This window comes from Protopterus annectens, chromosome 3.part1, assembly GCF_019279795.1.
Source record: "Protopterus annectens isolate FY-2018-M chromosome 3.part1, PAN1.0, whole genome shotgun sequence".
Classification (NCBI taxonomy): domain Eukaryota; kingdom Metazoa; phylum Chordata; order Ceratodontiformes; family Protopteridae; genus Protopterus; species Protopterus annectens.
In genome coordinates, this window is record NC_056732.1 from 256700980 (window position 1) to 256715163 (window position 14184).

The following is a 14184-nucleotide window of genomic DNA, read 5'->3' on the forward strand; positions in this document are numbered from 1 at the left end:
CATTAATATTTGGTATACCTAAAACACATAAAAATGAAATAGACCCGCCATTAAGTCCTATTGTTTCGGCAGAAGGCTCTAAAACACACACTTTGGCCAAATTTGTCGACAATAAGACTAAAAGTTTATGGGTAAATAGACAGCAAGTATTAAAAGATTCATGGGACTTATTGAAGGAAGTGTCTGGAATAGCAGATATAGATAACATTACCTTTGTTACTATAGACGTAATAGATCTCTTTTCCTCTATTCCCTATAAAGAGGGGATGGAATTTTATGAAGAGATAGTGTACGAAGACAGTAGCCTGTCCAATGATGTGAAATTAGCATCAGTTTGTTTAATGGACATTGTGCTGCAGAACAATTTTTTGTATTACAATGGTGAATTTTATAAGCAAATACAGGGCGTTGCGATGGGTGCCGCATGTGCCCCGACCTTTGCTAACTTGGTAATGGCAAAGTGGGAAGAAAAATATGTGATGAAATGTGCATTTAGTAAATGGTGGGTACTATACCGTAGATTTCTGGACGACATAGTCCTTTTCTGGACAGGAAGTAATGAGAATCTGAAAGAGTTTTTAGAATATTTGAATCAGACTTCCAGTTTTTTGAAATTTACTTGGACAATATCTAATACCTCCTTAAAGTATTTGGACATTGAGATTTACAAGAAGGGAGGTAATCTAGAAAGTAAAGTGTATAGAAAACCCACCTACTGCAATTCTTATCTGCACTACAATAGTGCACATCCCACACATTGTAAGAGAAATATTATCAAAGGTCAATATGTGAGGGGCAGCAGAATGGCTAGTACTGAGGAAGATTTCCGAAGAGAATGTGATACACTAAGTAATATGTTTAGGGATCGTGGATACCCAGAAAAACTTATTTATGAAATTAAACAGGAAGTTGAAAATGGAAGATCAACTAGATTTGCCCCCATAATAAGAGGAGGTGGATTGATGAACAATCCTAATACAGACAGTATTTCTGACAAGGAAAAAGAAAATTACAATTTAGCCCTTACTTTGGAATATAATGGTGTTAACAACAAAGTAAATCAGATTTTTCACAGAGAGTGGAATAGATTTATTAATTCCACTGATATAGAGAAAGCAAAACTATTCCAGAAAGTAGTATATAAAAATGCACACAGTATAAGAAATATTTTGGAGAATAAGAAAGTTAATAACTTGAATGATCAAAAGAAAAAAGGTACATATAAGTGCGGTAGATGTGCACAATGTCCATATATACTAAATGGAAATAGTATAAATATAAATAGTAGAAACAGAACAATAACTAATGAAGAATTTTATTATAATTGTGATTCTATGGGCTTAATTTACCTAGCCTTTTGTAAGGCTTGCTCAGCATTCTATATAGGGAAAACAGAAAGGAAGCTTAGAAGAAGAATCTATGAACATCTTAATGATGTTAAAAATTGTAAGGAGACCAATGCCCTATATAGGCATACAAGGGAATGTCCTGAAGCAAGCTTTATATTTACAGTTATTGAACATACTGAAAAAGATATAAGGGGTGGACTCTGGGAAGAAAAGATTGAATATAGGGAGCTCTGGTGGCAAATCACGCTGGAGGCCTACAACCCCCCGGGCTTAAATGAATACACCAGTATACTCCCTATTTTGAAGTTAAGGGCAGCTAAATTGTAAAACATTTGTACTTTTCATAAATATTGTATACATATATTGTTTTTTATATATAAATTCTTCTTACTTAATCATTTTATATGTATGATTGTAGCTAGTGTATCAATTATTTTATATATTTATAATATTTATAATATTGTGGCATTTTTTAACCAATTTTTAAACAAGTATATATGAATTATTTTGGCCTTCAAGAGCTTAGCTATGCATTGATTTTGTTATAACAGGCATTTTTTATTTATTTATTGTTGTTTACTATTTTCAGTAATTTTCCTTTGGGAAATAACAATTTAAATGCAATATATATGTATGGTCTATAGATGGCAGTATAATCACTGGCCAATACCTCCGTCATAATTAAGACCTTGCATTTTTCCAAATGCTATACATGAAACATATTAATTCCTGTTGGAATATATAAGCATATATTTATTTTCTATTTTTTACGAATATTGAATGTTTTTCCAAAGATGTTTGCATATAATGAAATGGTGATGCATTAACAACTAGATTAAGGTATTTTTAAATGATGTTCTTTTAAATGTTGTATTTAATTTAATTGGTGAATTTTTTAATTAATTTATTGAATGGGGTATTTAAACTAGTTAGAATTGCCTAATGAATTACATCTGATGAAGTGTTGGGATACAAACGAAAACGCATTTGGACTGAATAGCGTTAATGTTGGTGCCTTTCCGTTGCTGTGTTCTGTGTTGTGGATTTACTGTTTTTGGCTGTCGTGAATTAAAAACTATACAATTTGAACTTGGGGCTTCCGTGGCATTTCCTTTCCTTTATTTTTGGATTAGCAAATGGAAAAGGTTATCTAGTTGGTGCTATTAACATAACAAGCAGCCATTCAGAGCTAAATGCTCTCTTGTACTAATATATTTGTGTGAGTTGCTATCCTATTGTCACTGCTGCAGTAGCCTCTCCCTCCCTCTGTCCACCCCTCCCTTGTTATTTTGGGCATTCTTATTCCTCTATCAAGGTTAATTTATCGGCCATTTCAGTATGTCTGTCCATGGATCCTCCTCCTCTTTCAATGTAGTCTCATGTCAAAATGTTCTTGAAAAGGGTTTTGTATGAGAGACCTCCAAAAAAAAAAAACGATGGCCTCTCCTTGGGATCTTAATTTTGTGTTAGAGAAGCTAGCACTTGCTCCATTTGAACCACCAAATCAGCTGACTTGAGGTTCTTAACATGGAAAACAGTTTTACTGATTATTCTGCCATCTGCAAGAAGGGTATCCAAGTTGCATGCTCTTAATGGTGAGGAAACCTTACCTGGTTTTATGCAGGGGACCGGGTTTCTTTGAGAACTAATCCTTCTGTTATGGCTAAAGTAGTATACGAGTTTACTTTAAACCAAACTGACCCTCTCCTAATCTTCTTTTCTGCACCTAAAAGTGAGGGAGAAAGGATACTCCATATCCTGGATGTCCACAAACATCTCTGGTACTATCTTGACAGAACTAAATTTTTCAAAACTTTGTTTCCGTTGTTCATTTCTTGTGCAGATATAAAGGGACTACCTGTGTCAAAACAGACTTTTTCCAAATGGTTGTTTAAGGCTATTCACCATAACAAAACTGTTCTAGGCAGGGTAATGGACCACCTTTCAAGGTCCTTGGGTTCTCTCTGGCTTTTTGGAAAGTTGTGGAAGTATTCTAGAAGCTGCCACTTGTCCTCTGTACTTTCTTTTACAAACACTATAAGCCTTATTACTTCTCTGGGTCTGATCAAGCTTTGATAGAACTATTTTCCATGGATTTCTGAGCTCTTCTCCATCCACCTCCCAAATGTAGCTAGCTATGGTAATAAACCCATGTAACTAAGGCTACTGGATCAGTGATCAGTATGATGAACATATTGTAGCTGAACTTACCATAACAGTAGATGTTTGAATGATCACTGCTGCAGTAGCCTCTCCCTCCCTCTCTCCACCCCCTTGTTATTTTGTGCATTTGTTTTGCCAGGGTGTGGACTTTTATTTTTTGTTGTTCCTAGTATTGCCCTTTCAGGGCTCAGCCTCCCTCTCGGTGCTGGCAGGAAAGCTGTGACGGGCTTTGTGGACAAACTTGTCTTTTAGTCAACTCAGCAGTTTGGGGACATAGAAGGTGCCCTGAAGCTTTGGAAGATAGCCGGCTGTTGTATCCTTGGTAGGATATAACCCATATAGCTATGGCTACTGCAGCAGTGATCATTTGAACATGTACTGTTATGGTAAGTTCAACTTACACAACTGTACTTTTCAACCGTGCAATCACAAGAGCCTAAGTTTGTTTCCTAACACTGGCTGGTCAAGCATTTCCTTAAAGCTATGATGAATTTCCCTATTTCCATTTTTCCATGAACCTTCTGTCTGATAGTTGAACATTCTTTTTTTGTGCTGAAATGTATTTCTTCTGAAAAATAGCTTTCTGGTAAAAATTGCCTCTGAAGATAGCATCTCAGAGCCTCATACCCTCATGTCTGTGGAACCATATCCGGTTATTGATATAGATCAGGTGTCACATCGGTACAAGCAGCATTTCCTTTAGAGGTTGGTTTCTATATTGTCCCAGAATCAGTTTGTTTATATCTCTATTTTCTCTTTCAGGCCGGAAACTAGTGGAAAGAGACCACTGTGCATGCTGGATGTTTAGTGCTGGCTCAGTTGTTACCTGAACTGGGTGAATGACTTTAAGATTACAGACCAACTGTTCATGCCTGTACCCCAAAGAGGGAAGGACTTGCTAAGCAGAACCACTTTTCAAATGTATCGCCAACTGCCATGTTAGATGTAACAGATATGTTTTTAACTTTGCAGTTAATGAATGAGATTAACCTTTGTAATGAGCCATGAATGTCCCACCTCCACCTTCCTCTCAGCTTTTAGTTTTCCATGAAACCAGGCAAGTATATATTCTTGTAACATTATTGGTTAGCAGTCTCTGTGTCACGTCTTTACTATTGTGCTGTCTAGTGGCTGAGAAATAAGCACGCAGGCACCTTACGAAGCAGGTGCATGATTTTACATCATGCAACAGTATAATGCATATATGATCCCAAGCACAGGATCTTCTGGTGGATTGGCTGAGTAGTTATTCTGGGAAAGGTTGAATCCAACCAGGGATCCAGTGGAGGAAGTCAACCAGGGATCCAGTGGAGGAAGTCATCTTGCTGATCTCTTTATATTCTAACAAATGTTTTCTGTTAGTTTTGTTACGTATGTAGTAAGAATAGGCAGTATTACTGAAGCCTGTAGTCAGCAAAAGATGAATGCAGTTGCATTATTCACTGCATTTCAATTCTAAGACGGGCAAAATATTTGAAATCTGTTGCTATCATTAACTTCAGTAGTATGGGTAGCCAGCAGCACTGATTTTCATAATATTATACATTAAGGGTGCATGGCACTTATATCCATATATGTAGTGTTATTAAGAAGTACATGTTTCAGGATTTAACATCATGTAAAATTGTGATTCTCTTTTTCTGTTTAGGCAGTCCTTTAGGATATATAATGGTGCAACCGATCCTGCTGCAAAAGATTTGCAATTAGGTAATGATTTTCTGATTACATTTTGATAAAAATATATCACTGTTAGTAGCCTATTGAATCCAAGAAAAAAAAAAAAAAGATGTGCGCTAATTTCGGTATCATAGTGTATATGTTTAACATTAGACTCCTTGTGTACTATTTAGCAGTTATCAATTTGCTGGCTATCTGGTATAAAGGAACAGTATGCAACTACTTTGCTCATGATTCAGGTTTCTGAAGCACATCTGTTCTCAAACTGAGGGCAGGGAGGGAGTGATTACTAACCACATTTGTGTTTCTAATTACTAGGAGAGGCTGTGGGCTTCATTTGACTGCAGGGAAAGGCCTAAGACTACGATATACTACAGGGTCCCCAGAGTACACTTGCCTTTTATAAAAACACATCTTAGTAACTTTCAGCCATTCGTGTTCATTGTAGTACATGGGTCTGTTCCATTTAATGCCAAAAGAATTCTGTTAGGCTGTGGAAGAAAAAAGCCACTTTCTTGGAGGTGGTTGAGACATACAGAAAGGTGTAACCTAGGCATGATAAACAGCCATATAGTCTTAAGGTTCTCCATTTGAGTAAAGACATGCTGCCTCCACCTCTCTTAGTGACCTTGCTAGTGACTGTCATTTATCCAAGACACTTGCTTTGATTTTTGTTTGAGATACTGCAAAAACAGGGATGCACACAACTATTATTTCAACATATCATGATCCTGTGGGTTCTAAAGGGTTTTTCATCTTATCTACCTTTGAAGAACCTTTCTCCGCATTGACACTTAACTTTATGAATGATAGGCTTGCTCATCCTCAGCCAAAACTAGCTGGTTCACCAGATTTGAATTTCATCTCTTAGAAGAAGGATTTTTTTTGCGGCCATTACCTTCATATATTTGATCTGAGAGTTAGTGGTCTTTATTTCCAGAGAACCTTGGTTAAGCTTTTACTAAAATTGTGCCCCTACGAACTTGATTGCATTCCGCACTGAAAGTGGTTTTGAAATTGGTTGTAAAGTAATCCATGTGACTCTGTTTTTTTTTTTTTTTTTTTTTTTTTGTGGGAGTCATAATTCTGGTTGAACTGTCATGTGATCGTATTTATATTTTATTATACTTGAATGCGTACAGTAAAAAAAATAAACACCGTCATGTGATCGTATTTATATTTTATTGTACTTGAATGCATACTGTGAAAAAATAAATAGTCAAAAATTACAGTGTAATCCTGGGTCTGGTATTACCCAGCTGGTCCAGATAGCTATGATTTGTGTTTCTTTTGTAGCTTATTTCTTATCGACCCCTGCACGTGTCTGTTCTAGAACACTGCTTTCACAACATTAGGAATCAGTCTTGCATCCCCATCCAGTACCAAGTGGATTTTTGTTTTCCTGGACTTAAACCAACTGTTTATATCTAGGGATCTTATTTGGTATCTAAAATGGTCGATGATTTATGTCATGTATATGAAATTTCCTGAAGGATCAGACATCTGCAGTTTCTGTCTCTATGATACTATATCCGTACATGTACTCAGACTGCACAATTAAATACTTTCTTAATGAGATTCATAACTTATATCTCCCCTTTTTTTCCACTGATGCCAGTTGTAGAATATGACATTTATTTATTTTTTTATTTATCATTTGTTGAACGGGAAAGTCCGACTAGGTTCCACAGAGCCTGTTTTCAGCGGAGGCCCGGGGAGAAATGCTCCAGATGCATGTCTTTGGAATGTGGGAGGAAACTGGAGTACCTGGAGAAAACCCACGCGAACACAGGGAGAACATGCAAACTCCACACAGAAGGTACCCCAGCCGAGAATCGAACCGAAGAACCTTTTGCTGTGAGGTGACAATGTTAACTATTGCACCACTGCGCCGCCCATTTATGATGGAAGTATTTATTTTACATCTTCTTGACCCGGCAGGTTCAGTGACATGCAGTTCCTTTCTTGGAAAACTATTCCTATGGTGCCAGTAACTTCAGACAGAAGAACTTTGGAGCTTACAAGCAGTAATGTGTAAGAATCAGTGGGCAGGGTTTCAAATCATAGATGTTCATGGGTGGCACTTGGCATTGCACTGAACCAGTCCTTTCAACTACTAGTCCTTTTCCCAGTATGATGACTACTGTGTGCTTTAGATAGGCAAAAGCAACTTAGATGCAACTTATAGAAGACAAAAGATATCATAAAACCCTGTCATTTTTTGCCTATTTTAATGAAAGGTAGTCAAGGATTGCCTGCCATTAAACATAGCCTGCACAAATAGCTGACCTGTTGTTGCCTTTTGTTATGATCAAGTATAACAATATTTGCTAGTCTTGTCTGAGACTAGGAGTGCTGTCACTTTTGCTATTTCAAGAATGTATCACTTCTGAATATCTGTGAAACTGACACCTGAACAAATTGCTGCGCATTCACAAAACATTGCAATATGATGTCTAGTTTAGAGGTATTACAGGCTTTAAGAGAGAAGTGTTGCATAAGATACTGCCCTAGCTGCCCATCACTTTGAGTTAGTCTTTATTTTGCTTGGGATTATGCCTAAATGTTTTTAATACTGCTGCAGGCATCCTCACTAAAGAAAGTAGAACGTAAGGCAGTATTCACCATAGCAGTAGTGTGTTTGTAAATGATTCCTCCATGAATGGTCATACTATTTGGACTTCTGTTCACCAGCGGTGATTGTGGTTCAGCACAAATGTCACCTTGCAAAGCTCCTGCAAGTGTCTTGTTGTAGCCCATACTAACATTACACTGAATGACTCCTTAGTAAGAGTAGGTCTCGCAGGTGCCATCTTTAGTTCTTCACAGTACTTTAAAGCTGTTGGTTTCCTGTCTGCAGTCTTTTTTATTGGGGGGGGTTATAATATAAGCCTTAAGTGATTTAGCATTTCCATTCAGAAGGTTTGGAAATGTTTTCTAATTTGCTTTTCTGACAGAAATGTGAAAGAGACTTAATTTGGTTGAAGTTTCTGTTGAAAATATGACACTAGTGAAGATTATTAATAAGTGGGCTTGTGGTAAACAAACTGCATCAATGTGCATATACGCATCCTCACATGATGTAGACAATGTGAACACTTCAGATGAATTAAGAAATGTACGGAGATGAAAATGCTAGACATTTTGCAGCCTTGCTTTACAGTTTATGATGTCTGGTTCAGATTGTGCAAAGAAGAACCCATCCGGTGTTCCCCTAGAATTTATTAAGGTTAAATATATTGGTCTTCCATTTAGACTTAATAAAATTTGAAACTAAACACCAAGAAGGTCCAATAGAAACTAACAAAGCCATAACCATAAATAAAAAGGCTGTAGTTGCCAGAAAAGAAGACAGACATTTTTAAAATAAAAGCTTCATTAAGCACTTTTCTGTTAGACACATGCACACTTAAAAGACTTCATCAAACTCTTTTTTTTTTTTTTTCTGTGAAAATAAGTTTTCATCATTGAATCCTGCTGTACTGGGTGTCATCTTTGAGGATAATATCTTCTCCCTTAAAGTCCGATAACCCATTCAAGCCTATGGTACCTTTTTGTATTTTTCCTGTTCAAACCAGTAACTCCTTATAGTGTCCAGATCATTTGGGGGTCTACCTTCTTTCAATAAGTAACTTACCAGCAAATAATATGCAATATTGAAAAGTGCAAGGAGTTATTAACAAAATGACACTTCTTCTTCTTTTGTCTTTTCCTGGTTAGGGGTTGCCGCAGCAGATCACCTTGTCCGCTCATAATTGGCAGTGGATTTTTGTGGTGTGGAGTTGCCAGTCTGGCGCCCAACCTTCCAAAGAAGGCACACACACACACACACACACACACACACACACACACACACACACACACACACACACACACACACTCATGCCTAGGGCCAATTTAGAGTGTCCAATCGACGTACAGCATGTCTTTGGGATGTGGGAGGAAACCGGAGCACCCGGAGGAAATCCACACAACCACAGGGAGGATATGCAGATGCCACACAGAAGGCATCCCAGCTGAGGATCGAACTGGAGAACCTCTTGCTGTGAGATGGCAACGCTAACAACTGCACCACCGTGGCCACCCATTAACAAAATTACACTAAGATTGTTAATCTACAATGTCATGCTGAAGAGAAATTAATCACAGTTTTGCACTTATTATTCATATTTTTTATTCATGTTCATAGTTTCATAACTGAGATCTCCACTTTTTACTGAGGGGTATGGTGTCATATGCCATAGTGGAAGACAGGGAAATTAGTCATCAATATCCATTTATATCATAATGTACTTAATATTTTGGTAGTTGTTTATTAGTGATTAGGAAATTAAACAATATTTCCATAGGTACTTAATATTTCAAAAAAAAAAAAATCAAGTGACTTACAAAATGTTACATGACATCAGATGAAACCTTAGATGTTGAAGAAAGCTGTCTTGGATATTTGCTCTGTAAGTTGCACATCTTGAGAGATATACAGTGTTAATTTTATTGCTAATTAAACAGTTAAGCATATGTTTTCATATTTCTGAAAATATATCAATAAACATGCTTTTATAAAGGAATTTCTTGTTGTTTCATGAAAGCTTATACCTGGTTAACAAAAATGTTCTGACATTATATGTTTATGATATAGAGTTTCCAAGATCTCAATTTGTTTATGAAAGTTTAGCAAAAAATATAATTTTGAGTGTGGGTGCATTACAATATGTTATAATATTTATGGAAAGAATGTGTGTGCACTTACTGTTATCACTGTATAGACAACTTCCTACTGATATCATTGCTATTTGTACAGTTTTAATGGCTTCTACTCACAAAATATTTACATTTATTTAGATTATTCTTTTTAAGTTCTTTTTTTTCAGAAGATGCTGTGGAATATAAGATGTGTGCAGGCTGTTAGAGGTGTGACATTACACACCATATAGGTGTTAATGAGTTAACAAATGTGTGGATATTGCCCCTCAAGACTGTTGTCTTGGATGCTTATTTTGTCTGTCCTAATCATAATTGTGATTAATTTGAACATTGATTAAAGCTGAGCAAACTGCCAGACTTACAGTTGTTTTTAACCAAGGAAGTGTTACACGATCTTCAGAAGCCTTCTGTGTCCCATACAAAAAGAAGGATCATAAAAGTCATTCATCATATTTTGTTAGTTATAAAATGGACAAAGGAAAAAAAAGAATGTTTTTGGTCATATTGAAGCAGTGTCAAAGAAAACTGAAAAAAAAAATAGAGATCTGAAGTAGTTACTTCATTTGCTCTGCAACCTGTGGGTATCTGATCCGACCTCGGATCCGAGCCGGCAGCTTTACTAGCTAAAAGATCCGAGCTCCTGGCTCCTCTCCTTTACCCATAATCCCCTGCTACATGCTCCCTTTCCTCAGAGCGAGTTTGCCGCGGCTGAAAGAAGCTTCTAGTGAAGAGCTCCTTAGGCTTGGGTGAGATCTTTTCAGTGAATCTTTGTCAAAAAGTTAGAAAAAAGTTTAAAATGTGTTAGTGTGTGAGTGGTTTAGCTCCTTTTTCGTCGAGTCATAGCCTTAGTTTTATTTTTTTGTGGTAATTTTAGCTTATATACTTTTTTTTTTTGTCCCCTCCCCTTAGTGTGTTGGTGTGATGGCTGAGGGGCCCAAAGCTGCCTTTTCCAAATGCACTGAGTGTGGCCATAAGCTTTCCCCAGCTGATGGCCACACTCAGTGCGTTTTGTGTCTGGGGGTGGCCCAGTTATCCACTAGCTGTCAGAGATGTGCAGCGTTTAACCCCCGGGCCATCAGGGATAGGAAGAACAAGTTGATCCTGGCGGGCTTGTTACCGCAGGACACTTCTTCTTCCTCTCCCTCTAAGGCACAAGCTGCTACTACAGCCCCCGTGCCTTTAGGTCCCCCGACTCTGCCTGGGACTCAACCTCCCTCTGCTGTGCAGAGTTCAGAGGACTCTTCTGCCTCTTCGACAGAGAAGAGACATAAGGAAAAGGATAGAGAGAAACACAAAAGTCATGAGAGGCAGGCTGAGACTCATCCCTCATCCCCGCCATCTAAAGTTACTAACCCTTCTACGAGGGCCTCCGGATCCACTCCCTCTCAGCTCGCCTTGTTTCTCGCTGGAGCCGGAGGAGGAGTACAGGTCTCCCTGGAGGTCATCAAGGCGGCCCTCCCGGCCCGCCTCGACAACCTCTTGTAGGTCTACAAGAAGCCTGACTGACGCGGACATGGATCGGATGATGCATCGATTTCTGCAGATTCAGATGCAGATGGGGGTGTTCCTGCCTCCCCCCCTCTGGGGGGGGAGTGCAGTCCCCCTTTTTGCCCCGATCACTCCTTCTCCAACCCATTTTTGGGCTTTGGAGTCATCGGATCCGGGCCCTTTCGGAGCCGGGGATTTGTCAGCGCCGATAGTTCCGATAGCTTCGATGCCGACTGTACCCTCGAGCATGTCTGATCCTAGCTCTCGTGGCCAAGAGCCGAGCGTCTGATCCATAGGGGTTGGTGTGTCTTTGGCGCCCTTCAGGTCGGAGCACACTTCCCTCTCGGATCCGACCGCTTCGGCTCCGACACGGATCCCTGCTTCGGAGCCAAGGAGATTGCTTTCGGAGCCTGGGGAAAGCGGCTCGCCTTCAGCTTTTGAGGTAGTGGAGAGGGTTCTGTCCAGGCCTTCCAGATCCCCGGTCCGGGCTTCGGATCCTTCCGTTCCCCCTATGCATTTGGGTCTATCCTCCATCATCCGACCACTGGGACAGCCTGCTCAAACCCTCCAGTTAGTTCCCTTAGAGGAGCAGGACCCCGTAGGTGAGCCCTCCTCGGATAGTCCCACCGAGGAGGTTCCTCGCAAACGGAAGTGTAAAAGGAGGCACCTGGGCTTCCCTGAGTTCCTCATGACAGACACGGATTTGGATGAAGGGGAAGGTTCCCCAAGGTCACCCCCTGAGGATGTCTCCTTTGAAGACATCATGGAAATGTTGCGAATTAGAGGGGGGTGGTCTGCCCAAAAACCTTCCTCGGACTAGTCCGTGTTTCTGGAGGCATTTGAGGCAGGCCCATCTACCTCCTGGGTGTCCCCCCCGGCTGACCCACTGGTAGACTTAATTAGTACCAGGGTGTGGAAGGAGCCCGACACCGTGGAGCCAATTCCAAGACGGCCATACAAAATTCTTACCCCTCACTCTGATAGGCAGGCCTGGTCTAAGGGTTCACCTGTGGATGCCATGTTGTTGGCGGCTGCCACGAAGAAGGAACTCGCGCAGGAGAGTTCCTCGGTCCACCCTCCGGATAAGGAATCTCGGATGTTGGACAGCATTGGGAAGCGGATGTTTGCTTCAGCCACCTTCTTTGTAAGGGCGCTGAACTACATGGCACACATCATCAGACTCCAGCGAGACCTAATAAAGGAATACTCTGCAGCTCCACCGGAGTCCATGCCGGTCGAGGATAAGAGGACTTTCTCGACTCGTATGGCCACTCTAAAGTCTATATCTAACACGTCTATGCGGCTACTGTCCCATGCTATGTTGGGAGCCGCTAAAGCTAGCAGATCAGGGGTCGTCTTGCAGTGTCACGCCTGGCTCTGCCTTTGCGATTTTGCGGAACCCTTTAAGGCATCCTTCGGGAACGTGCCCTTTGACGGTTCTTCGCTCTTCAGCAAGACCGTCCGCGAGATGCTGGTCTAAAGTGAAAAGGACGGGAAGATGCTGTCTGCCGTTGGGGTCCGCTTCTCTAATCCCAGCGATCCTTTTCCAGGAATCAAAGGGGACAAAAGAAGATGTGGTTCCGGAAGTCTCAGCAGTCCCGCCCAGCTTTGGACCCCTTGTCCTTCAGAGGCAGAGGAGGACAAGGTGGATGCCGGCCCAGAGGCAGAGGGGGGCCGCGTAACTTCGGGTCTAGAGAACTGTTCTAGGACAGGCCCGCGCAACAGCCCTGAGGGCTTACCCGGCTGTCCCTCTCTGGAGGCAGTCGGGGGGCATCTGTCGGAGCACCTCCAAAATTGGGAGTCCATTACGACGGATCGGTAGGTGCTTCGAATCATATCCAGAGGTTACACCATTCCCTTTCTAAGTCTTCCCCCTCCTACGAAGCACCTCCCCGATGTCCCACCCGATCAAAGGGAGGCGGCAGCTTCAGAGGTTTCGAAGCTGCTAGGAAAAAAGAGCCGTCCAGCACGTCCCCCCAGGCCAGTTCAGATTGAGCAATTACTCCAGGTTTTTTTTAGTGCCAAAAAAGACGGGGTGACTTAAGACCAATTCTAGATCTGTCTTCCCTGAACCTGTTCATTCCCAAAGAGAAATTCCGGATGGTCACTCTTCAATCAGTTCTCCCCCTCCTTCAGGAGAACGACTGGATGTGCTCCACAGACCTTAAGGATGCGTACTACCACATTTTGATGGACAGATGATCCAGGAGGTTTCTCCGCTTCCGGCTGGGAGCCAGTCATTATCAATTCAGGGTTCTTCCGTTCGGCCTCACCTCAGCCCCCAGGGTGTTCACCAAGGTCATGGCAGTGGTTGCAGCCCACCTGAGACTCCAGGGGATTCAGGTCTTTCCATACCTGGACTGGCTCCTCACCGCCTCCAACAGGCATCAACTGTGTGTTGCCAGGGATTATTCTCTAACTCTTGCCCAGAGTTTGGGCATTTTGGTAAACGTTCAAAAGTCTTTTCTTCATCCTGTGCAGGTTCTGGAATTTATAGGGGCCAAATTAGGCACTCGCCTCTCTTGGGCCCTACTAACTTCAGACAGGGTGAACAGTTTGTCATGTCAGGTTATAGCCCTCCTTCAGAACCCGGCTCCATCAGCAGAGTTAGTCCTGAGAGCACTAGGCTCTATGGCGGTGGCAATCAGTCTTTGCCTACACGCTCGTCTACGAATGAGGATTCTGCAATGGACCCTTCAAGTCCAATGGTCTCTATTGCTACATCCGTTGAACACCCCTATTCCCCTGAGCAGGGCTTGCAGGGACTCCCTCCTCTGGTGGCTTTGCTCACGGGAGCTGCGGG

The 14184-nt window shown here is 41.1% G+C and overlaps 1 protein-coding gene across 1 annotated transcript in view; it reads left to right on the forward strand.

Moving 5' to 3' along the window:
* MINDY4 (MINDY lysine 48 deubiquitinase 4) overlaps positions 1–14184 on the forward strand; it is a 1921738-nt gene that overhangs the window by 852043 nt on the left and 1055511 nt on the right. Inside the window, exon 6 of the mRNA XM_044066745.1 lies at positions 5161–5219. Within this exon, the coding sequence (XP_043922680.1) occupies positions 5161–5219 (59 nt within the window). The remainder of the gene's footprint in view (positions 1–5160; positions 5220–14184) is intronic.